General features: G+C 43.4%; 1 protein-coding gene across 8 annotated transcripts in view; it reads left to right on the top strand.

Annotated features, from left to right (window-relative positions):
- UIMC1 (ubiquitin interaction motif containing 1) overlaps positions 1-26,884 on the top strand; it is a 165,732-nt gene that overhangs the window by 92,741 nt on the left and 46,107 nt on the right. For all 8 annotated transcript variants that reach the window (XR_005747931.1, XR_005747930.1, XM_040344406.1 and 5 more), the window contains 2 exons: positions 8,039-8,127; positions 10,839-10,921. Coding sequence is in view for 6 of the 8 variants with exons in the window: in XM_040344406.1 (XP_040200340.1) it covers positions 8,039-8,127; positions 10,839-10,921 (172 nt within the window). In the remaining 2 variants the exon portion in view is untranslated. The remainder of the gene's footprint in view (positions 1-8,038; positions 8,128-10,838; positions 10,922-26,884) is intronic.

Genomic DNA, 26,884 nt, shown 5'->3' with positions numbered 1-26,884 from the left:
ATCTTGAAACCACACCACACCACATGTTTTCAGAGAGTCTTGTATTTTACTGAAGTTATTTGTGGGTTTTTCTTTGCATCCTGGCAGTTGTGGCTGAAATTTTAGTTTGTCTACCTGACTGTGGGTTGGTTTCCACAGAACCCCTATTTCTCTTCCGTTCATAGACGGACACAGCATCCTTTGACAGTAGGGTTATATCCGCTTCCCTTTAGGAGAGTTTAGACAGAAAAAAAGCATTTGAGGCCTCGTACACACGACCAGACATGTCCGATGAAAACAGTCCACGGACCGTTTTCATCGGACATGTCTGCTGGGATCATTTGGTCTGATGTGTGTACACACCATCAGACCAAATTCCCCGCTGACAGAATACACAGTGACGACGCGGCTGCGACGATGACGCGGCGACGTGCGCGAACCCGGAAGTTCAATGCTTCCACCCATGCGTCGAATCACTTCGACGCCATGCGCGGGTTCTCGGGCCAGCAGACATGTCCGATGAGTCGTACTGACCATCGGACATGTCCGACGGACAGGCTTCCAGCGGACAAGTTTCTTAGCATGCTAAGAAACTTTTGTCTGCTGGAAACCTGTCCGCCCGGCCAGGAGTCCGGTCCGGTAGGCCCTACACACGGTCGGACATGTCCGCGGAAACTGGTCCGCGGACCAGTTTCAGCAGACATGTTCGGTCGTGTGTACGAGGCCTGAGTGTTAACAACACATTCCGAAGTGCAGCTCCTCCCAGAGGGCGTGCCCCCCCCCCCCGGGTATAACCCACACCCTGCTCTAGCAGCCTCAGTTTTTTCCTGCCTAACGACAGGAGAGGTCAGGCACTTCTAGAGTCCTGTACTCTGGAGATTTTTTTCTTGCGATTTTTCTCGCTTTTTATTAATTTGTTTCTGCATTTTTGAATCCTGTGATTCTTCTATCAACAGCCAACTGGGTGACAGGCTGGGTCTTAAATCTTGTAGTCCCCCCATGTTCGGCCATCGTGTGCCGGCCCTTAGCTCAGCTTTGGGATGTCCACGACAGGCCCCGTTGCTCCAGGGGCGGCCGGGGAACATTTTGTTCTAGGGCACACATGACCGGCCTTTATGGCTTTGTCACAGTGTGTCTGGCCGACAGCCATGCCGTTTTATGCGAATGTTGGTTCTGTCTGGGATACCTCAAGCCGGTGGTCGCAGGACGGGTAAGTAGTGGCCCCTTGCTCAAGTAAGTGGTCTGGCTGGAATTTTCCCCTGAGGAGGTCGACTGAGGGTTTGCCCTGCTTTCCTCTCTCCCTCCTTCCCAGTTTCTGGGTGACGGCCGTGAGGATGTGCATGTTGTGTGCTTGTTATCAGGCCAAAATCACCAGGGTATGTAAACTTTTGGCCAGGGTTATTTGGCTAGTTTCTATTGTCATTATGATTTAAAAAGAGTAAACACAGTTGATTGATAATAAATGGCTTCAGCCAAACGCTAACCATGAGTGAAAGAAAAGTTTTTGTGTTAGAATTCATATTCTGTGAAAAATGATCAAGAAATCATAAATTCTGACAGGATATGTAAACTTATGAGCACAACTGTATATATGTGTGTGTGTGTGTGTGTGTGTATTTATGTATATGTGTATTATACACACACACACACTATATATATATATATATATATATATATATATATATATATATATATATATATATATATATATATATATATATATATATATATATATATTAGGGCTGTGCGTTAAACGCGATATTAACGGCGTTAACGCAAACCCATGTTAACGCCGTCAATATTTTTGTCGCGCGATTAACGCAGGAGCCCTCGGGTGGACATGCAGAGTGTGCAGCAGCGCGGCGCGGCTTACCTTTTCGCTGGATTCACAGACAAGTTACTCACCTTGTCCCTGGATCCAGCGATGCCACCCCGCTGTGTGATCGAGCGGGTCCTCCTTGCTTGGCGAGTCCTCCTTGCTTGGCGGGTCCTCCTTGCTTGGCGGGTCCTCCTCGCTCGGCGGGTCCTCCTCGCTCGATTCACAGTGCCTGTGTGACGCCGAGCTCCGTTCCCTGCGACGTTACGACGCACGGGAGCGGAGAACGGCGCCAAATTTAAAAAAGTAAACAAACACAATACACACAGTATACTGTAATCTTATAGATTACAGTACTGTATGTAAAAAATACACACCCCCCTTGTCCCTAGTGGTCTGCCCAGTGCCCTACATGTTCTTTTATAAAATAAAAACTATTCTTTCTGCCTGAAAAACTGTAGATTGTCCAAAAGTGGCCCTTTATGTCAAAAATGGTTATAGATCAGCTAGAAAACAGCGATAATAAATTATAATCACTTGCAGAATTGTGCGATATTTGTGGGGAAATTCGTCATAAATTAGAGCGATTAATCGTGAGTTAACTATGACATTAATGCGATTAATCGCGATTAAAAATGTTAATCGTTTGACAGCACTAATATATATATATATATATATATATATATATATATATATATATATATATATATATACATACATACATACATACATACATACATACATACATACATATCCCCTGTCACAATGTATAGATGGTAACTCTGTTGTAGGAAGGCATTGTACAGCACATAAAACAGTCTATACAGTAGGCTTTTCCTTAGCTAAGTAACAGTCTGATGGGTAAGTTCTCCCAGTTTTCTCACACAGCAAACAGTCATGTATTTTCACTCCTCACAGAATTGTTAACAGTCCTCAGTACAGCCCCCTCTTCTTGTGAGGCTTCACACCCCTTCTTTAACAAATTAGGTACTCTGGTAGATGGACCAGACTGGTCATGCTGCAGACTTGTCCAAACTCTTCCGCAGCCCAAACTCCAGGCCCTACAGAGGAGTTTCTTTATCGTACATCACGGGACACAGAGCCAGTCATTACATAATGGATTAAGGGTCACCAGCAGTGATTGGACACTGGCACAACCAATTGAAGACGGTTCCCATCCATATAACCCCTCCCATCAGGGAAGTACCTCAGTTTTTCCGCCAGTGTCTAAGGTGTTGGACGTGATTAGTATGTGCTAAAGTAAAGCTCTGCCAAAGAGACCCTCTGGGGGTAAAAAGAGCTATGCTTTCGGATCCATCCAAGACGCTTAAGTATTATGCCAAAACTGGATGGGATCCGGGCCTTTTCCTAAAATATTGAGTAGGCGTCTCCTTTTTGGCCGCCACTGGGTGGGAGTAAGGAGCTTTGTACTCGCCATGCTCCATACAGTGTCCGGTTCCCTTGGACAAGCACGCTGATCTCCTCCGCTGCAGAGCTCTGCCTGTTACACGGCCGTCTCTCCCTCCTCTCAAACGAAACCAGAGTAGCTGTTTAGCAGGTCTGGAGATACTTCCCCCACCCCAGCGCTGCCGCCATTGACCCTAGGTCGCGTGCGCACCGGAGGAGAAACGGGGTCGCGAGTGTGCGCGCGCACATATGAAAAGTATTCCTAAAAGAGCACGCTTCAAATGCCCACATCTTTGATGCCCGTTGGCTGCTTGCTGGATCATGTAAGAAATTACAGTATGAGGACAGTTAGGACAAGATCCAAATTATATAGTATGAGTGCTAAGAATCACTGATGGTGCTTTTATTTAAAAAATGCTTAGGCGAATGGAGCTTCACTTTAATTGAACAAGCTGAAGTGAAAAGCCGATTGGCTACCATGCAGAGCTGCATCAGATTTTGCACTCTCCAGTTCTAGTAAATCAACCCCAGTGTGTGCCCTTTTTTATCTAGACTGTGTCACATACCCTCCCCCTACCTCTGTTCAAATCCGTTGGGTAAAACACTTTTCCCTAGGAAGCCATGGATCTTGGAGAGGCAACTGTATTCCAATTAAGTTTTCTGTTCTCCATGGTAAAAAATACATTTTGTCCTGTAAGAAACTCACATTACTTTAGAATGTTTCTCTTTCACCTGGCATATCCACTTAAATATTAACTTTTATAGTATGTTACATGTGTTACGCCCTTATTTAGGGTGTTTATATATAACATGCTGCCAAGTGGACTCCCTTCCCAGGTGGCAAATGAGCTTGGAGCAGATTCGTAGTGATTGCCACACCTACTGTTTATTGACACTTCCTCAAGCTCTCAAACCATTACGACCTGAGAGAGGACATCCATGCCCACACTTGGGTATCTTTTATTTTTTACCACAAATGCTTTTTTGAAGTTAGGAGTAACTGTTTTTTTAAACCGCAAGTCTTTTTCACTTGCTGCACTTTCTGCTTTGCAGTCATTGTGTACGCTCTGTCCTTGGTTAGGTCTGTCAAGCGAACTGCAGTGGTGGAAAAACTAGGGTTACACCTTCTATAGTAGCTGACTATACCCAGGAAGGTTTGCTTCTGCTTTTTGGTCACTGGCTGCAGTCACTATTGATCGTCAGACCTTGATTACTTTCTTAGTCGGTATTAAAAATGACCCAATCATCTAGGTAGGTGTCTCCATACTTCTGGTGTTGCTAAGAATTTTATTTGTAGCCCTTTAAAAGACTGGGGGGGGGGGGGGTTACTTGGCACATTGACAAAATGTTGAAATGTGTAATATCACCAGCATCCTTTTCCTTTAAGTGTGCTGTGTTCTGATGACTTACCTGGCTCAGAGCGGATCGGAGTGTAAAAAAAAATTCAGAAGTTCAGAAAGAGACTACTTTGAAGGACGCCCAAGCTCCTCTCTAATGAGAGCTGACAACACAAAGCAGTTTTGTGGAGTGTGGTTAGCCCTGCCCTGTTTTCTTTTAATAAAATACTCACTCACCTACTCCTTCATCTCCACCATATAAAGAATAATCATTCAGTAGTCTCCAAATATAATCTAGGAGAGCTTAGAATGACAATTGCATGGTCATGCTACACTGTACCCAGTTCCCACAAATAGACCTTTCTTTTGGTGGGATTTGATCACTGCTAGGGGTTTTTATTTTTTATTTTTTGTACAAATTGTTTGTAAATAAGTACTTTTTTTCCTTCACTGATGGGCACTGATTTGGCTGCACTGATAGGCTGCTCTGACGGGCACTGAAAGGCTGCACTGGTATGCGGCACTGAAAGGCTGTACTGGTATGCGGCACTGAAAGGCTGTACTGGTATGCGGCACTGAAAGGCTGTAATGGTATGCGGCACTGAAAAGGCTGTACTGGTATGCGGCACTGAAAAGGCTATACTGGTATGCGGCACTGAAAGGCTGTACTGGTATGCGGCACTGAAAAGGCTGTACTGGTATGCGGCACTGAAAGGTGGCACTGAAAGGCTGTACTGGTATTCGGCACTGAAAGGCTGCACTGTTATGCGGCACTGGGCATCACTGGTGCACAGATTTTGGCATTGATTTTGGCAAAACAAAAGAAAGAAGGCGCCACCAGGTCAGGAACAATGTGATTTTAATTTTACAATAGGTGCATTATCCACTTACATTTAAAATTAGAGAATTCGGCATACAAGTCCTTGCTGGCCCATAGGTGGCGATCATCCGCTGCAGATGTAGGCTGTGATGTTAAAAATATCCCCTGGGATCTTCGTCAGCTGGGAAACCAGGAAGTCCAGGCAATGTGTGCACCAAGAGTAAGGCTTGAGACACAGACACAAACGGCGTGGGAACGTGATGATGTCACGGGCAGCGACCGAGCGACAACATTTCGGAGAATGCTTGAAAAAGGAGCGCGCCTAGCAGCCTATGGTGCATGCTCCGAAACGTCGTCGCTCTGTCGCTGCCCGTGACATCATCGCGCTCCCACGCTGTTTGTGTCTGTGTCTCAAGCCTTACTCTTGGTGCACACATTGCCTGGACTTCCTGGTTTCCCAACTGACGAAGATCCCAGGGGATATTTTTAACCTCACAGCCTACATCTGCAGCGGATGATCGCCACCTATGGGCCAGCAAGGACTTGTATGCCAAATTCTCTAATTTTAAATGTAAGTGGATAATGCACCTATTGTAAAATTAAAATCACATTGTTCCTGACCTGGTGGCGCCTTCTTTCTTTTGTTTTGCATATTTGGAGCCTGCTCTCATCTTCCCCCTGGAGGCTTGCCCTGGAACATGGACTCTGTATTATTTTAATCTATAGGATTTTTTCCATTCCCCATTCCAATTTCTCCCATTGTGTGACACACGCTGTATAATACATAAAAGGACTATCATTCAACGGACATATTGTCTTGCATAACTGATTACAGCGCCACTACCCCCATTGTTATTGATTTTGGCAAAGAGTGGCATACCTGCTGGTCATCAGTGGTGGCAATCCCTGGTGGTCCTGGGTGGTCATCCGCAGGTGAACTGCGTTTATAATCAATCAGTGCAGAGCCCCCCTGTCAGGAGAGCAGCCGATCAGCTCTCTGACACACAGCTTTTCTTGTTTACACTGTGATCAGCCGAGATTGGAACGCGATGGATCACATGGTAAAGCGCCTCCGTCAGAGGCTCTTTATCGAGATCGGTGTTGCGGTGTGACTGACACGACGCACCGCTGTTTTCCACCCTGCCTGCTGCCACAGGCACGCCGGCTGTTATCCTAAAAGACGTCATCCGATGTCCAGTCAGGATAACAGAACCACTGCCCTACCATCATTCTGCTATAGGTCGGGCGGGAAGTGGTTTAAAGATTAATTCCGGGTATGGATATTTTTACATTGGCCCAGCTTGGCTATGCATATACCATGCCTGGTCGATCCCCCTGGAATCTGGAAATTGCTGTAGTAGGCACCACAGTCCACTGTAAAGTGCAAATAGAAGTATGCTATAAGCTGGGTAGGGGGGCGTGTCAGCATGAGACAGAGAAACAGAAGTACACTGCTCTTACCAGTGAAGAGCTGTGCAGGGGGTGTGTCAGCATGTCTGACTGTTGGCTTACAGACAGATTGTGCACCCAACTAGAATGCAAGAAGGAAACTGACCACACTGGGATGGAGGTGCTCCCATGCACGTGGTCAGTTTGAGATGGAAAGGCATGGTGACTGATGGGATCACCAGATATTTCACACAAAGGAATCAATACAAAGAGTACAGGATACTTTTTCTTATAAGTATATAGTAACACAGATGCATATCAGAAATTTTAATTGTTGGGGTAACATATACTTTATCACATTTATTATTTTGAAGGGTTAGTGATCGAAAGTCCTCGTAAAGATACGACACCTCATCCCTGGTTTGGTTGAGTAAAGGGTTTTGAATTGTTGCCTAAATTTTTTTAAAACTTACTGTATTCTAGAGCCTTTCACTGAGATGGTCTAGTCTTAAATCCCCTGACGAAGCCAATGATTGGCGAAACTAGTTGGGTAGACTTGATCTGTGATCTATGACCTGTATCTCTATGTATTGCTCCCACGATCTGTTTTGCTCTATTGTCATTTGAACCAGATTTTATCTTTTTGTAACTTAATAAAATTGTCTTATTTTTATAAATAAATGATATGTTTGGTTTCTATTTTGGCACCGCAATAATCCCGTATCCTCCAAATCCCTTTACATTATTATTTTATATTTTATCTTTTTGCTACTCGGCTGTAATTTTTATACATGTGGTTTAGAAATGAAAGTAAATATCAGGTCGTCTTATGTACAGTAAGGCTCACCATAGGTGGTGCAAATTTCTTGTGGTTGCAGGAAAGAAATTTCAGTGCTGACAGGGGAATCCCTCCTGCCGAGAAATTGTCTGCGGGCAGGGGAAGCGCTGATCATTACTATATAGCATCCACTAGTGATAATCACAGGTAAATCCAACAGGCTGGTTTTACCCAAGTTGATCGATCAATTAACATAATACATTCATCCTGCCCTTACACAGTTTGACTCTCGGCTGGTTAAGTAGGAAATTTGAACGATCTATGGCTGGCCTTAATTTTTAGAGCATTTTTGTGATATTATTTAAATGAATACTTTAACGGTACATTACAGAGTTTTAAAGTTCTTAGCATCTGCAGGAAACTATCTTTCCTGCAGATGTTGCCATTTTTTATCTAAAGCTGTGTGCTATAAAATTATTGCAGAAAGTAACTTAATTTTATTATACTTTTAGTCCCATCTTGCCAGCTGATGTGAGAGATGAAAATGGTGTGAATTCAGAAATGCCAATTGAGAATACCCAGGAAGAAAGTGTCTGTCCAGGTATGATATTTATTTTCTGTTAATTCTACTTAAATACATTAATGAGCGCGTTTGGAACTTGACTGGCCTACACAGAGTCCTCAACCCGATAGAACACCTTTGGGATGAATTTAAGTGGAGACTGCAAACCAGGCATTCTTGTCCAACATCAGTGCCTGATCTCACACATGCGCTTCTGGTGGATGGTCAAACATCGACACACTCCTAAACCTTGTGGACAGTCTTCCCAGAAGAGTTGAAGCTGTTATAGCTGCAAAGGGTGGGCCAATTCATGTGCGTGTAAGGCCGAGTACTCACGAGCAGACATGTCCGATGAAACCGGTCCGCGGACCGTTTTCATCGGACATGTCTGCCCGGGGACTTCTGTTCGATGGCTGTACACACCATCGAACAGAAGTCCGCGCGTAAACAATCCGCGGGGCGTGTCCGCGGTGTCGCCGCGTCGATGACGCGGTGTCGCCGCGACAATGACGCGGCGACGTGGGCGGCCTGCCTTTAAAATGCTTCCACGCATGCGTCGAAGTCATTCGACGCATGCGAGGGATGGCGGGCGGCAGGACATGTACGGTAGGTCTGTACAGACGACCGTACATGTCAGATCCGCCCGAAAATGGTCCGCTCGTGCCTACACACGGCCAAACATGTCTGCTGAAACTGGTCCGCGGACCAGTTTCAGCAGACATGTTTGGTCGTGAGTACGGGGCCTAAAGGCAGGCAGTCCAATACTTTTGGTAATATAGTGTAGGTTCAATTTGAACTAGGAGCTCTCCCCTATTTGCAGAGCTGTTGTCCTTTAAAGAGTAACTACACTTTTGTTGAGAAACAAACCTTCCCCTCTGGGTGATCTGTGTACATTGCAGGTATTTTAACAAACTTTGATGCAGATTCCTACCTGTTTCTGCTCTGAAGAAATACTGTGTAGCTATTTGTTGAGCGTAGAGTGAATCTGAAAGTTGGTTGCGCTGATTGATTTTAAGTATACTGAAGCTCTTTACACCAACTGTGTACAGAATGCCTCAGGTTACCATATTGCATTGCATTGAATTTTATGGAACATTTGTGCTGCAGTTTGTAAAGGAAAGGTAATTTTTAATAACATTACATTATAAATTGTGCTATTTTATTATTTTTGCTTTTATCTCAAAAGTGGAGTTGCCTTTTAAAGTGATTGTAAAGGCTCTTCTTTTTTTTTTTTTACAAACACAGCCCGGCCCCGCCCCTTCTCTTCTCATTGGCTGACTGACTTTGAGTGCAGCAGGAGCCATTGGTGTTTTGCTTCTGTGTCAGCCAATGAGGAGGGGAGTTCCAGGCAGTGGATACACTCCTGCAACATTGCTGGATCTAGAGGGATCTCAGGTAAGTATTAGGGTGGCTGCTACACACAGAAGGCTTTTTATCTTAAAGGAACATTTTTTAAATAACAAACATGTTATACTTACCTCCACTGTGCATCTCGTTTTGCACATAGCAGCCCCGAATCCTGTCTTCTGGGGTCCCTCTGCGGCTGTCTCGGCTCCCCCTCACAAAAGCTTTCTACCTTCATGCGAGCTAGCTCTTATGGTGAAAGCTTTTGCGAGCGCACTCCCGTGATACAGCCGCCAACTGTATCACTCGGCCCCGGCGCGCCGCGTCATCTGCTGTGATTGACAGCCAATGGCTGCGCTGCTATCAATCCGCCCAGCCTAGCCAATCAACGGCCAGGCTGGGAACCGAACAGGATGACAAGCATGCGCCCGGGACTTTCGAGGGGTGAGGTAAGTAAAACGGGGGCTCGGGGGCGGGCCGGTGCTGTCAGATTTTTTTTTACCTTAAAGGGGTTGTAAAGACAAAAATATTTTCCTCTTAAATTAAAGTCTGACAGTAGCTGATAAAGTAAAAAGTAATGTTTTGCATTATAACTAGTTTGATACCTGTTGAAATCGAGCTGTTTAATTCACCTCCGTCAATCCTGAATCGTTATTCTCACTGACTTCCTGGTTTGCAGTGCGCATTCATTCTTGCTACATCACGGCTTAATGGGAACTACAGTTCCCATTAGGCTTAGCCTCCATGCCTGTGAGGGATAAGAGAGCATCTTCACACAGGGCTGTAGTCATAGGGAGGGGGTGAGCGCATTCTGCTTTCCACCATGCAAAACGGCTCAGATGCTGGTGGAAAGCAAGAAGAGGAGTGACAGGAAATGGCATTTTCAAACCTGGATTACTGTATTTTGGAGGTCAAAAGGAAAAACGAGGTAAGTGATATTTAAATGCTCTAGCTTAAAGCAATCAATTGATCTAATAAAAAACGAACCTTTAGTGTTCCTTTAATGCATAGGATGCATTAAGGTAAAAAAACTTTTACCTTTACAACCCCTTTAATGCATAGAATGTATTAAGATAAACTTTCTGCCTTTTTTATAATCGCTTTCCGTTTCCAAAGCGCCTCTTCAGCGAAAGAAGGAAAAGGTCACATTTTGCAATTTTCCGCATGTAGGCACTACATAATTTAAGTTTTAACCCAAGATAATTAATTTGAACAATATTAGAAACGAAAATATGTGATATACAGTGTTTTACTGATGATGCTATGTTTAGCTTGGCATTGAGTTTAATTTTATTTTTGGCTATGGCTTATGGCATCCCTAAGATTTACATTTGCTTTTATTTGTATAGATAATTTGTTTGTACAGTGTCAGGAAATTATATTCCGTTTTACATTTTTTCCTACAGAGACGCAGCTTAGCTCAGAAATTCAGGACAATGATCAAGAGAACCAACCCGATTTAACTGAGACTTCCCCAGAATCATCACAAGTAAGACTAGTTTAATCAATGGCATGACCGTTCACAGTAAAATCAAATGGTGTTTGAGCCTCGGTTAAAATGCTATCCCAAACAAAAGTAATATTTAAAGTACTTTTTTCCTTAAATGGAAAAATTATGTTGTGCAAAGCATGTAGACAGCTACACTGGCTTATAGCCAGCACTGCAGTTGAGTCTAAAAAAAATATGCTTTTTTTTTTTTAACGATTCTCTAGCAGCCATGTGACTTTACTGGCTCTATTTTCTATCTCTCTGGTAATGACTGAGAGTGTATACTATAGGGTGCCCCCACACCACTTTCTCCTCCAGGTCAAGCCTTGTTGGCATTCCCTTATGGCTGTGACAGAGCCTGTATACCAACACACTCCTGCTACAGGAAGAATGTAACCGTGCTGGTAGAATGTTAGCAGCGATCTTGCATTGTTGTCAAGCCTCTACAAGACATTGTCCAGATTGCTCGAAATTGTCAAGGTCACCAGGTTAAAGCAAAATTAAATGCAGGGACTTCTTCCATCCTGTTCACATAGGGCAATTACAATGGGGAAAATAATTGTGCAGATTTTATAGTTTACATTTTTTTCACAGGTCTATTTTAGATGATAGAGACAGAATATCAACCAAAAATCCAATAAAAACATGTTACAGATGTTATAAATTGAATTGCAGTTCAGTGAGTAAAATAAGTATTTGATCCCCAAGCAAAACGTGATTTTGTACTTGGTGGAGGTTTTAAACCCTTGTTTGCAAGCACTCGTAGTTGGTTACCAGGTTTGCACACATCTCAGAAAGGTTTTTGGGCCACTCTTTACAGATCTTCTCTAAATCCTTAAGGTTTCTTGGCTGTCACTTGGCAACTTGAAGTTTCAGCTTCCTCCATACATTTTCTATAGGAATAGAGACTGGCTAGGCCATTTCATGATCTTAATGTGCTTCTTCTTGAGTAACTCCTTTGTTGCCTTGGCAGTTTATTTTGGGTCATTGTCATGTTGGAAGACGCATCCACGAGACCCATCTTCAGTGTTCTGGCTGAGGGAAGAAGGTTCTCCTCCAAGATTTTACAATACATAGCCCCGTCCATTCGCCCCCTCTAAGTGGCAATGTTGGCCTGTACCTTTAGCAGAGAAGCCACCCCAAAACATAATGTTTCCACCTCCGTGCTTGATGGTAGAGATGGTGTTCTTAGGGTCATAGTCAGCATTTTTCTTCCTCCAGAAATGGCCAATCCTTCTCTGAATCATTTAGATGTTCATTTGCAAACTTTAGACAGGCCTGTGCACATGTGCCTTCTTGAGGAATGGGACCTTGCAACTGCTGCAGAATTTCAATCCATGGTGGTGTATTGTGTTACTAATGGTTTATTTGGTGACTGTGGTCCCAACTGCCTTGAGCTCATTTACAAGCTCCTCCTGTGTCTATGGTCTTGCATTTGATGGTGAGGTTTGAATGGAAGAAAGAGATTCTGTGGACAGGATAACTAGTTGTCGTTAGGAACACCTTCTTAGGAGTTCAGGGTGCTCATGCCCAACTTCTGCTGTATTCTCCATATTTTGACATAAATAAAAAATAGTATGCGCTCCTAAGCCCGTGTTACTTTTAATATAGCTGCTGTACTGGATGAGAATGTTATCTAAGAAATAAGTTATATAAATACAGTGCTCAGACAAACTAAAAAATCCCAGCAAAGTGAAGGAAGAAAATGTGTGTGTGTGTGTGTGTGTGTATGTGTGTGTGTATATATATATATATATATATATATATATATATATATATATATATATATATATATATACACACAATTATATATTCAGTGCTAATTATTATGTGCTCAATGCTATATACACAAATACCCTTCTTTTATACATAAAACCACATAATACATGAAACATCAAACCAATATAAAGTCGAAAAAATGTGTAAGAGTCCCAAATAAAAAGCTTTATGGAAGAAAAAGTGCCTTAGTGTCCGCGGTGCTTTACAACCACTGTTGCATTTTTCACTTTAAACCTTCAGTCAGCATGTGCAACCTCCCTATGCCAGCATCCATGTGAGAATAAAACAAGGGTTATGGTGTTTGGCGGACTAGTCTGGTTGATAATTAAAGAAGAATAGTGGTGGAATCCCTTAAAAGAGATGAGCGGTGCAGACCTTAGAGAGCATTGTGATTGAGGTGGTGCTGTTGAATAAGTAAGGTGGAGGAGTGGGGGACCCTCCTGTGAGCCCAAGCGTGTTTTGACCCCAAAAAGAGTGGATCTATGTATCATGTATCTATGTATGGTTTGTGGGTAGAGGTTGCACATGGTGAATGAAGGCTTAAGAGGTTTGTAACCCTGATTCACTGCCAGCCCCCCTTTTTAAGCTGCCATCCTGTAATTGTTAAAATCAATGCCTCTAAATACTTTTTTGTCATGTATCTTCATGTTGGTCACGTGACTCCCAGCTGCTCTAATACTCTGATCCAGGGCTACAGCGGGAGAGGCCAAGATCTCCCTCTGACATTAACCAGGCGGTCACGCGACTGCTGTGCTTGCCGATCGGCCCCTCCCGCTGTAGCCCTGGATCAGAATAGGAGAGTGGCCCGGAGTCACGAGACCGACCTGAAGATACATGACAAAAAGGTATTTAGAGGCTTTGTTTTTAACAAACAAGTTTTTAGTGTTTTTTTTACCAACAGCAGCAAGGGGGAGGGGCTGAGACAGCTCACACAGGCTCCTGAGCTGACAGGCAGGGAGAGGACAGGGTGGGAGGAGAAGAGAAGACCTGCGGATGATGGAGGCACATAAACTGACCGGTGTCAGGGCTCAGCAGCCTTGATAAACCATGGTCCGTTTACAGGGGAGAGCGCAGAAGTAGGCAGGTTCAGCCAGGTATTTTACAGCTTCCAGAGGGTCAGGTTAGACGGCACAAGCACTATTTAAACTGCTATAAGGGAACAGGAGGTCTTCTTCTTTTTTTTTTTTTTTTTTTTTTTTTTTTTAGGGTTGCAAACACTTTACATAGTAGATGAGGTTGAAAAAAGACACAGTTCCATCAAGTCCAACCTATGGTTGTCAGAGAAATTGGAAAATACAACAGAGGCTGTAAGGCACATGAGACACTAAGGCACCTTTTCCTTGCACTTTATTTGGGACTAAAAAAAAAAAAAAAAAAATGTGACTTTTACAAATTTTTGGGGCTTTTTATGTTGATTTGATGGTTTTATGTATAAACAAAGGGTATTTTTGTATATAGTATTGAGCACCTAATGAGCACTGTATATATTATTGTTTTTATATACAGTATCTCACAAAAGTGAGTACACCCTCACATTTTTTTAAATATTTTATTCTATCTTTTCATGTGACAACACTGAAGAAATGATACTTTGCTACAATGTAAAGTAGTGAATGTATAGCTTGTATAACAATGTAAATTTGCCGTCCCCTCAAAATAACTCAACACACAGCTATTAATGTCTAAATCGCTAGCAAAAAAAGTGAGTACACCCCTAAGTAAAAATTTCCAAATTGGGCCCAATTAGCCATTTACCCTCCTCGGTGTCATGTGACTCGTTAGTGTTTCAAGGTCTCAGGTGTGAACAGGGAGTAGGTGTGTTAAATTTGGTGGTATCGCTCTCACCCTCTCATACTGATCACTGGAAGTTTAACATAGTTACATAGTTAGTCAGGTTGAAAAAAGACACAAGTCCATGCAGTTCAACCACAAAAAAATAAACAAACAAAATAAAAAACATAGTACAATCCCATACACCCAACTCCATACCCACAATTGATCCAGAGGAAGGCAAAAAAAAACAGCAGAGCATGATCCAATTTGCTACAGCAGGGGAAAAAATTCCTTCCTGATCCCCCGAGAGGCAATCGGATTTCCCTGGATCAACTTTACCTACAAATCTTAGTACTCAGTTATATTCTGTACATTTAGGAAAGTATCCAGGCCTTTCTTAAAGCAATCTACTGAGCTGGCCAGAACCACGTCTGGATGGAGTCTGTTCCACATTTTCACAGCTCTTACTGTGAAGAAACCTTTCCGTATTTGGAGATGAAATCTCTTTTCCTCTAGACGTAAAGAGTACCCCCTTGTCCTCAGTGTTGACCGTAAAGTGAATAATTCAACACCAAGTTCACTATATGGACCCCTTATATATTTGTACATGTGGATCGTATCCCCCCTTATTCTCCTTTTCTTAAGAGTGAATAAATTCAGTTCCTCTAATCTTTCCTCATAGCTGAGCTCCTCCATGCCTCTTATTAGTTTGGTTGCCCTTCTCTCATGGTACCTCATGACAAAGAACTGAGGAACTGAAAAAAAAAATTGTTGCTCTGCAATGAAGATGGCTTGGGCTATAAGAAGATTGCCAAGACTCTGAAACTGAGCTGCAGCACGGTGGCCAAGACCATACAGAGGTTTAACAGGACAGGTTTCACTCAGGCCTCACCATGGTCTACCAAAGAAATTGAGTGCACGTGCTCAGCGTCATATCCAGAGGTTGTCTTTGGGAAATAGACGTATGAGTTTTGCCAGCATTGCTGCAGAGGTTGGGGGGGTCAGCCTGTCAGTGCTCTGACCATACGCCGCACACTGCATCAAATTGGTCTGCATGGCTGTTGTCCCAGAAGGAAGCCTCTTCTAAAGATGATGCACAATAAAGCCTGCAAACAGTTTCCTGAAGACATGTAGACTAAGGAAATGGATTACTGGAACCATGTCCTGTGGTCTGATGAGATCAAGATAAACTTATTGGGTTCAGATTGTGTCAAGCATGTGTGGCGGTAACCAGGTGAGGAGTACAAAGACAAGTGTGTCTTGATTGATTGATTGATTTTAATTTTCTTTACAGCGCCACATACACCCAAGAGGGTGTGCCTAAGCGATGGAAGGAGATCCAGTGATCTATTCTGAACCAAAAAGCAATCTAAAGAAAGAAAAAAAGAGACTACGTAGACGAACTGGTGGCTCGTGTACATATATAAGAGGAAAAGCTATGTATAGCATATAAACAATACAAGACAAACAGGAACAAAAGGAGGGGGAACAAGGAGGTTTAGGGTGAGGAGGACACAGGGCAGGGGAGGGGAAGAGGACCAAGGTATTGATTTGATTAGAGGTGGTCAAAATCAACTTGCCTCAAAGAGGAAAGTTTTCAGGGCCTTTCTGAAGGTGATAAGAGCGGTAATCTGTCTCAGAGGCAACGGGAGAAGGTTCCAAAGTGTGGCGGCTCTGGCTCTGAAGGAGCGGCCACCGCTCGATGTCAGCCTTACTAAAGGGGTGGCAGCAAAGTCCAGGTCGGCCGATCTCAAGGCCATGGGGGGGTGGTAATGTATGGCCATGTTATTAATGAACAATGGGCCTTGTTGTTTGAATATGTCTTGCCTACAGTCAAGCATGGTGGTGGAAGTGGAAAGGGAATAGCCGATCCAGGTGGGAACCCAGACGAACATCCACCGTTGCAGACAACTCAGGTGCAGGCAATGCACTTAGCAACGCAGGAACAAAGATTGTCTCTGGACAGCCGCACACTGAACAAATTATAGCCTTTATTGAATAAAGGACAGCACTATAAGTCACAGCAACGTAAAATAAAATATAATATTTTACGTTGCTGTGACTTGTAGTGCTGTCCTTTTTTCAATAAAGGCTATAATTTATTCAGTGTGCGGCTGTCCAGAGACAATCTTTGTTTCTGCTATGGTGGTGGAAGTGTCATGGTCTGTGGGCTGCATGAGTGCTGCCAGCACTGGATAGCTAAAGTTCACTGAGAGAACCATAAATGGCAACATGTACTGTGACATACTGAAGCAGAGCTTCCCCTCCCTTCGAAGACTGGGCCACAGGGCAGTATTCTAACACACCTCCAAGGCAACCACTACCTTGATAAAGAAGCTGAGGGTAAAGGTGATGGACTGGCCAAGCATGTCTCCAGAAGTAAACCCTATTGAGCGTCTGTGGGGCATTTTCAAACGGAAGTTGGAGGAGCACAAGATCTCTAACATCCACCAGCTCCGTGTTGTCATCATGGAGGAGTGGAAGAGGACTCCAGTGGCAACCTGTGAAGCTCTGGTGAACTCCATGCCCAAAAGGGTTGAGGCAGTGTTGGAAAATAATGGTGGTCACACAAAATATTGATACTTTAGGACCAATTTGGACATTTTCACTTAGGGGTGTACTCACTTTTGTTGCCAGCAGTTTAGACCGTAATGGCTGTGTCTTGAGTTATTTTGAGGGACAGCAAATTTACACTGTTATACAAGCTGTACACTCACTACTTTACATTGTAGAAAGGTGTAATTTCTTCAGTACTGTCACATGAAAAGATAGAATAAAATATTTACAAAAATGTAAGGGGTGTACTAATTTTTGTAAGATACTGTATGTGTACATATAATGGATAAAAAAAACTCTATACACCCCTGTTAAAATGTCAGGTTTCTGTGATGTAAAAAAAATGAGATAAAGATAAATAATTTCAGAAATCTTTCCACCTTTTAATGTGACCTTTTAAACTGTACAACTCAGTTGAACAACAAAAAAACTGCGCTAACACACAATAAACACCAAGGCAGCAGCTATCGTGTGAAGTACACAAATAAACATAAAAAACAAAAAGCTGCGCCAAACTGAAATCTTTTAGGTGGATGGAAGTAAATATAATATGGTTGCATACGTGTGCACACCCTTAAATTAATACTTTTTTAAAGCACCTTTTGATTTTATTACAGCACTCAGTCTTTTTGGGTATGAGTCTATCAGCATGGCACATCTCGACCTTGCAAAATTTGCCCACTCTTCTTTGCAAAAAAAACACTCCAAATTTGACAGATTGCGAGGACATTTTCTGTGCTAACCCCTTCTTAGATCACCATACAGTTTTTTAATCGGATTCAGGTCTGGGCTCTTGGTGGGCCATTCCAAAACATTAATCTTCTTCTGGTAGTCATTCCTTTGTTGATTTGGATGTATGCTTTGAGTCGTTGTCATGCTGAAAGATGAAGTTCCTCTTCATGTTCAGCTTTCTAGCAAAAGCCTGAAGGTTTTCTGTCGATATTAACTGGTATACTGTATGGAACTGTTTTTAATTCTCTCTACCTTGACTAAGTCCCCTGTTCCAGCTGAAGAAAAGCAGCCCCAAAGCATGATACTGCCACCATCATGCTTCACTGTGGGTATGGTATTCTTTTAGTGATGTGCAGTGTTTTTGCGCCAAACATATCTTTTGGAATTATGGCCAAAAAGTTCAACCTTGGTTTCATCAGACCATAACACATTTTCCCACATGCCTTTGGGAGAGTTCAGATGTGTGTTTGCCAAATGTAGACAGGCTTGGTTGTTTTTCTTGGTAAAAAAATGCTTCTGTCTTGCCAATTTACCCCATAGCCCAGACATGTGAAAAATACGGGAGATTGTTGTCACACGTACCACACAGCCAGTACTTGCCAGATATTCCTGCAGCTCCTTTTAATCGCAATATGACGTCAGCAAAGGGGTTCTGGTATCCTGACCGGATGTCATATGAAGTGATCAGGACAACAAGCTGGCGCGCAGCACGGCAATTGGAGGTGCTGTGTGTCCATCTGACACACTGCATCTCCGATCGTGGCATGGAGCCTCTGACGGACCAATCACAGCTGATCATCGCTTGAACCAGTAAGTGCCGGTAAACGGATTTTCTCGGTTTGCACTGACAGGGAGAGACTATCAGCGTCTCTCGCCGTCAGAGGGGGGTCTGCACTGATAATCACATTGAATACCAATGCAGCCCCCATCAGAGGGTGCCCATCAGCTGCCAGCCTGTGCCCCATAAAGAACACCTGTCAGTGCCCAAATTTTTTTTTCAAAAATGTAGTTGTTTTTTAGTTTGGGAAAAAATATAAACCCAGTGGTGATCAAATACAACTAAATTATAAAAAAATTATAAAAATCGTGTTTGGGTACAGTGTTACATGACCGCGCAATTGTCATTCAAAGTGCGACAATGCTGAAAGCTGAAAATTGTCCTGGGCAGGAAGGGGCGCAAGTGACTGGTATTGAAGTGGTTAATGTTACTGTAGGCCTTTTGGCAGCCTCCCTGACCAGTTTTCTTCTGGTCTTTTCATCAATTTTGGAGGGACGTCCAGTTCTTGGTAATGTCACCATTATGCCATATTTTCTCCACTTGATGATGACTGTCTTCGCTGTGTTCCATGGCATATCTAATGCCTTGGAAATTCTTTTGTACCCTTCTCCTGACTGATACCTTTTAGCACCTGATACCTTTTAGCACTGAGATCCCTCTGATGCTTTGGAAGCTCTCTGCAGACCATAGCTTTTGCTGTAGGATGCGACTAAGAAAATGTCAGGAAAGACCTTCTATAACAGCTAAACTTTTATTTTGGGTTAAAAAAATAATGGCAGGTGTGTATGGTCTCCTATTTAACATGAGTTTGAATGTGATTCATTTTGAATACCACTACATGCCCAGTTAGAAGAGGGTGGGCACACTTGTGCAACCACATTATTTAATTTTTTTATTTTTACATCCCCCCCTAAAAGATTTCAGTATGTTTTTCAATTGAGTTGTACAGTTTATATGTCACATTAAAGGTGAAAAATGTTCTAAAATGATTTATATTTATGATTTTTTTTACATCACAGAAACCTGACATTTTAACAGGGGGTGTTACAGCAGGTGTGCAGACCCAGAATCTCGCCAATAGTGTCCCTGCAAGCAAGTGTAAGAAACTGACAGGGGTTTAACTCTCTCTAGCATCTACCATAAAGTGAAATATCTTGTGTCAATCTGTTATGCCTGTACATTCGACCTTTGGACAAGCTTTTCTTTCCTGGCATGCACATCCACTGTTATGTACATATTGGAGGATCTCTAGCTGTTTGCTTTAATTAATGTAGTCCTCTGGAGCACCAGGCTATCCTAATTCATGTCTGCCATTTACACGTAGATGAACAGAATATCAGGGAAAAAAAGAACCACCCTTTATATTCCAGTTTCCCATAGCCATCTGATACTATTGTTCATGGCCATACATGGGAAGATTTTTGCAGGGTACCTACAAAAACGGTTGCATCATATGAGAGGCTCATCCGGTGTATGGAGAACTATGGTTTTCTATGTTTTCTCTTTTGAAATTGGGCTTAAGTATGAGCAGGGATTGCTACACTAATCAGCAAATACACTAGAGAGGGGACTGAGTTGGCAAACGGGACCGGAAAGTGTTGTGGTGTACCTCGGCCTCTAGCCATCTGTACTGAGTCAACAGCTATGCAACTTGGGATCTTAAATACATACTAATCTTTTGATTAGTATGTTTGCTTGGCACTTGGCCACCTGGACTAGCCTGCTTTACTAACAAGTTATAAAAATTAATTTACGTTTACACAGAAGTCACCAGCAAAACATCTGTTTAATACACTATCCATCTGGACTGTAGACCTTTTTACAAATTAGTTTCTGTAAAGGGCTTTCTTGACACACTAACCACTCTGTTGTGATGACTCCTTTCTATAAAATTCCTAGCTGTCATACTGGACCAGTGGCTTCATACATAAAATAACATTGTTCGTGTATGAGCTTTTTTCTGTACTTGCTCCCCATTGCTGGCCTTTTTGCCACCAGTACAAGCTAATCGTGTGTTTTGTTTATCTATACTGCACCTTAAAATTCAATTCTGCCACCTCTACCTGTAACAAGCTAGCAATTAGAGACAAGTTGGAAGGGAAGAAAGCTTTTAATTTATGTTTTTTTTTTTATTCTTTTATTTTGTTTATGTGTCTGGATAACCTCTCCTAGATGGGCTGTTGAGGTTATAATCGTGCACTTTGAAATGTTAAAGTAAGCTGTGATTAAGACTTAAGCTACGTGAGCTATTTTTGAATAAATTAAAGAATCGGACCTTACAACTGTGTACAGGAGCTACACATTACACCCGCCATGTTAGTACCGCCATTAAAAAATAAGTATGGCCAATTCTTTTTTTTGGCTGTGCATCTTTTCTGGGGTCACAGAAGTACACTTACTTTTGCTCTCCTGTGACCCAGGGCTTTTGCCCACTCTCAGCTGACATGGCAGAGCTGCTCCATCCTCTGAAAGGATCCCAACTACCATATATTGTTGGGAGCCACTGCCTGATTGACAGCAGGATCCTGTTCTCAGTACAAAGCTGAGAGCCCAGGGCCAGCTGCACCCTATCCCTCTCCAGCCTGGCACTCAAGTGAACACAGCAGGAGCAGAGCAGAGGGCCTTGACAGACGGTCACCACTCTCCACTCTGAGCAGACTGAGAGCTGAATGATCAGCAGTTATGTGATCTCTTAGTTCTCTGGCTTGGAGTCAACCTGGGAGAGCTGCAGCCTCACACTGATGCTGTTGCATAAAAGTGATCATGCAGTTTTTTGTTTTTTTTTGCGCAACGACTTATATAGGCATGGGGCGTGGTCACCCGGCAACCCCGCCCCTTTTGATGGCACAGTCCTGGGGCATGATGTCAAAAGGGGCAGGGTCGCCGGGTGACATCACCTGGTGACCACGCCCCATGCCTATATAAGGCATTACAGCGGGAGAGAGCATGGTGTCAACATCTGGAGAAGAGGGAAGTCGACGACGGAGAAGACTGGGCCAACGCTAATAAAAGAGCTGGAAGAAGATAGCGGAGGAGCCTGGCAGAAGGCACTGGAGGCAGAACAGGCCAAAGAGACCCCCGAAGTCGGAAGAGACCCCCGAAGTCGGAAGAGACCCTCGAAGTCGGAAAGAAGACCCCCGGAGCTGCCTAAATAAATTATTTAAAAAACCTGTCTAGTGTGTTTTTTTTTTCCCCTCCAGGTGAATGAGTAGGTGTACGACGTACCCCATACTCATTCCCATAGGGTGGGGGGCCGGGATCTGGAGGTCCCCTTATTAAAGAGGACTCCCGGCTTCCGATAAGCCCCACGCCCGCAGACCCCAACAACCAACGGCCAGGGGTGTCGGGAAGAGACCCTTGTCCTCATCAACATGGTGACAAGGTGCTTTGGGGTGGGGGGCCGCAGGGCGCCCCCCTGCCCCAAAGCACCCACCCCCCCATGTTGATGGCATGCGGCCTGGTACGGTTCAGGGGGGGCACTCGCTCGTCCCCACTAATTTCATGACTGGTCGGGCTGCGTGCTCGGATAAGGGTCTGGTATGGATTTTGGGTGGGAACCACATGCCCGTTTTTCGGCGTAGGGGGTTCCCCTTTAAATCTATAGCAGACCCAAGGGCATGGCAAAGTTGGAGCATGCAAGATGGCGTTCCTACTTTGATCTGACTTCAATGATATTCAATGGGATAAAGTAGGATCAAAGTCGGACCAGAGTAGTACAGGGAGCATTTTCAAAGTCGGACCGAATTGTGTCGGACCAGTTAAGACGGTTCCCATAGGGAAACATTGATTTTCACACGTCATGCGACATGAGCTCCCAATGTCGAAACATTTGTCGCACCAGTGTGAACCTGGCCTTAGAGGAGGTTTGCGACACCTGTCTTCCATCCATTGCATTATTTTTTTATTAACCCCATACTTCTTTAAGAGGAGGTTTGTGACACCTGTCTTCCATCCATTGCATTATGTATTAGAAAATTTGGAGAGAAGCAACAGTACAGAGCCTTAAATGAATGCAGACAGGCCGGACAGACATTGAAGAGAGGTGGGTAAAAGGAGCAAGGGGGTCACTTCAGTAAACATATATTTTTCCAGCTAGTGTCAAAACTGTTGCAGTTGACTGTTCAGAATTGCAGCCACAGTTGTCACAAATGCGTAGCGTATTCTCTGCTAAATGACAAGCAGTCTGATTTGCACTAGATATTCATCTGATCACTATATCTGTTTTGGTAATATATGCATGGCACTGTAGGTTGCATGCTTTTTGGTTTGAGTTCCCTGTAAGGCTGTGAAAAAGTTATTTTGCACAAAAAAAAAAGTGATGTTGCTAAAATACTATTAAAATAGCAAGCAGCAGCAGTGAGGGTATCTTTTTCCTTTTAAGCTGAAAAAGTCAGATATTGTTGTTTTACAATAATTTTCATCATTTTGTGTTTCCATGGTGACAAAATTCTTTGAGGACTGTACAATAAAGCCAAACTCTTTCACTGAATGAACTGTAGTTATGTGCACATTTGCAAGTATGTCATATTCTGGGAAGATCAAGTATCTGTGTAGGCAGAAATGAATCCCTAGAATTTTGTTTTCTATATCACTGCAAAAATGACCAAACATGACAAAAACATAAAAATCTATCGGCTTTGATGCATTATTACACGTATAAATACAGACCATAGTGGCATTTCACTTCCATGTAAAAAGTAAAGCTTTTTAGTGAGTTTAGTAACTATATTCATAGATAAGAACCTTTTGTTTCATCTAGCACCCAAGATACACATTTTACACCAGATTTAGAGCTCTGCCGGAGCATCTACATCTTTATATTTATCCTGTGGCTCAGGAAAAAGGTTCCAGTATGGAAGCGTTGCAGTTAAAATAAAATGTTGCTGAACAGATGTAGCACAGAGGGTCAACACTATAAAGTTTCTCAAGCCCAACTGAAGTTTTACAGCGTTTTATCTCTTCATAGTTCTGTACCCACGCATGTTATGATTTGTGACTGTTTGTACTTAAAGACACCTTTAAAATACCCTTCTCTTTCAATGGAATGTTGCTTCCTACTCACATTTGTAGTTGAATGACAGCTACAACCGTCAGCCCTCAGCCCAAGTGTCCTCACTTAGACTTGTATTGGAGAGAAATAAGGGAGAGTGTCTGTCCAGATCTGTTACTGAGTACATGGGACCCAACTCTGGTGCCCATTGTACTGCATATTAACCTCCCTGGCGGTATGATTCTGTCTGGAATTACGTACCAAAAGCGGTACAATTATTTTGCAAGGAAATTTGGCGTTTTATACTGTAGGCCTGCAATTCTTAGGAATAACTCATTTAAATCTGACCAAACAAGAGTCTAGTAGGCATCCCGGGTATGATTTTTAAAAAAAAAACAAAATTATAATATAATAAATAATTATAACAAATAATAATATAATTATAATAAAAATTATTTAATAATGTACCGTATTTATCGGCGTATACCGCGCACTATTTTGCCCTGAAAATCAGGGCAAAATCGTGGGTGCGCGATATACGCCGATACCCGCTTTCCCGCCACGAGTTTGAATACTGCGCCCGCATATAGCGAGCGCAGTACACTCGTGAATCTTCGGGCAGTCTCGACGCCTCTCGTACTGACGTCCTGAGCGTACAGGACGTCAGTGCGAGAGGCGCCCGAGCCTGCCCGAAGATTCACGAGTGTACTGCGCTCGCTATATGCGGGCGCAGTATTCAAAGTCGTGGCGGGAAACGAGCAGGAGGACGCCGCAGAAGGACGCCTGACCCGCCGAAGATGGACACCGGACCCGCCGAAGATGGACGCCCGACCCGCTGAAGACGGACGCCGGACCCGCCGAAGAGGACACCCGAAGCCGCAGAAGGACGCCGGACCCGACGAGGCCGCAGATGGACGCCACGCAAGACACCAAAACTGTAAGTACAAAAAAACAAAAAATCTTTTTTTCCCACAGGATTGGGGGCCACTTTGGGGGTGCGCGGTATACGCCAGAGCGCGTTATACCGCGATAAATACGGTAATCAACTCAAAATCACTGAAATTTGCTCAGTTGCAGAATTGTCGCTGTCATTACTTTTATTTTTTTATGACGAATTTCCCCACAAATCGCTATCGCACAATTCTGCAAGTGATTATAATTTATTATCGCTGTTTTCTAGCTGCTCTAAAACCATTTTTGACATAAAGGGACACTTTTGGTTGCTATGGACAATCTACAGTTTGCAGGCAGAAAGAACAGTTTTTATTATATAAAAGAACACGTAGGGCACTGGGCAGACCACTAGGGACAAGGGGGGTGTGTATTTTTTACATACAGTACTGTAATCTATAAGATTACAGTATACTGTATGTAATGTGTTTGTTTACTTTTTTGAATTTGGCGCCGTTCTCCGGCCCCGTGCGTCGTAACGTCGCAGGGAACAGAGATCGGCGGCACATGGGGACACTGTCAATCGAGCGAGGTCCCGCTCGCTCACACAGTGGGGATGCATCGCAGGATCCAGGGACAAGGTGAGTAACTTGTCTGTGGATTCAGCGAGCAGGTAAGCCGCGCCGCTGCACACTCTGCACATCTACCCCGAGCGTGACTCGGGGATACCGATAATAGCATTGAAAAACCACCCCGAGTCACGCTCGGGGATACCGCTAAGGGGGTTAAGGGCTCCTTCACATGGCCATTTAGCTGCATACACCAGATTCCAGGCTTGAACACCTGTCCCTAACCGCAGGCAACCACTTGGTTTGCCGCTACAGGTGGCTGCTGTCGACCACCGCAATGGTTTGTTCGGTGTGAAGGTCCCACCACCTAATATCTTTGGCTACAGCTTTTGAAGAATCTTACATGATTCAATCATCCCTATAGGTAGTTTAGAAAATTCTTACTGTTTCTGGGTTTGGTGCTTTTTTTTTTTGTACAGGCCAAAGTGTGGAAATTAATAAAAGAAAATGCACAAATGAGTACAGAATAGAGGATTATTGTGTCGGTTACATTATGTGTTGTGATGGTTAAACATTTGGAGAGAAAGGAATGATAATACAAAGCATTACAGTTATACAGACATGCAAGAGAGACAACTAATTTATTTTTGCAGCATATTGAATTGATAGTCATGATAGCAGCAGTGAGAATTCTTTCATTTTTAGCTGAAAAAAGTCAGATTCTGTTATTTTTTTTTTAATAACTTTCATAATTTTTTTTTGTTTCCAGGGTGACCACATTCTTAGAGGTCTGTAGAGGTCTGTACAATAAATTGATCTTCAATTGGGCTTTAAAGGACAACTTCAATTTTACTGAACTTGCCTTTTAGTAACCCCCATGGATGAAGCCTGCCATGTTGTATGCTTATCACCCTTCCCATTCCAGTGATCTTCACTGTGTGGCCCTGACAGGCACTGTAAACACTTCCTTCCAAAATGGTGCTGCTGACTCTTCTTGGGGCACATGGATTGCAGCCCCATTTATTCTGGTTATCCATATTTCACAGGTGGAATGTCATCCACCAATAGGAATGAACAGGGCAGAGGCGCACATGTGCACTAAGAGGAGAAAAAGCCTACTTTACATGTACAGGACACAGACTTGATATTCGTAGACCCTGGGTTATAGGCTGCTACCTTCATGTGATTGGACACTGACAAAGCTTTCGGACACACCCTCTTTGGGTTTACCTCTTCAACACTACTACACTCTGTAAGACCTCAGTTTTAGCTAGTGTTCTGTAGGTGATGGACCTCCTCCCCCTTATAGAGAAATCTCTATGCTTAACTAGTTCTTAATAACTTGGAATTCTTCAAGCAACTCCTCATTGTCTTCTATAATAACAATAGAAGCAGCGCATCTGGATTGATGCAACCTCAGTAAAACCTTGCAAACTGGATGCCACACTGCAGTGAAGGCCTGTCATGTTGCTTTGAGCACTGGATCATGCTTGAGTGCTCATTTTGGCACTTAGTGCAACACATATAGTTAGCCACAGGTCCAGGATTGTGGTCAATTTCTAGGGTTCCAAAACCCTGAAGACCCTTCCGGGGGTGTGCCCACTGTGACAGACAAAGCCTAGATCCATACAGGGAAATGCAACATGGAAAGGTGAGACAGGTTATTCTGGTTATTAGATCATTACTGTAGTCTTATAGCAAGTTTGAGACTTAAAGGAGTTGTAAAGGAAAAAAATGTTTTGCCTAGAATTGGGGGCCCAGATTCTTAAAGGACTTACGACGGCGCAGCGCCATGTACGCCGTCGTAAGTCCTAATCCGACCCGTCGTATTTATGCGTCTGATTTTTAGAATCAGTTGCGCATAGATATCCATTAGATCCGACAGACGTAAGTCT

Source organism: Rana temporaria, chromosome 3, assembly GCF_905171775.1.
Source record: "Rana temporaria chromosome 3, aRanTem1.1, whole genome shotgun sequence".
In the NCBI taxonomy this organism is placed as follows: Eukaryota; Metazoa; Chordata; class Amphibia; order Anura; family Ranidae; genus Rana; species Rana temporaria.
This window is presented reverse-complemented; position numbering and strand designations above follow the sequence as displayed.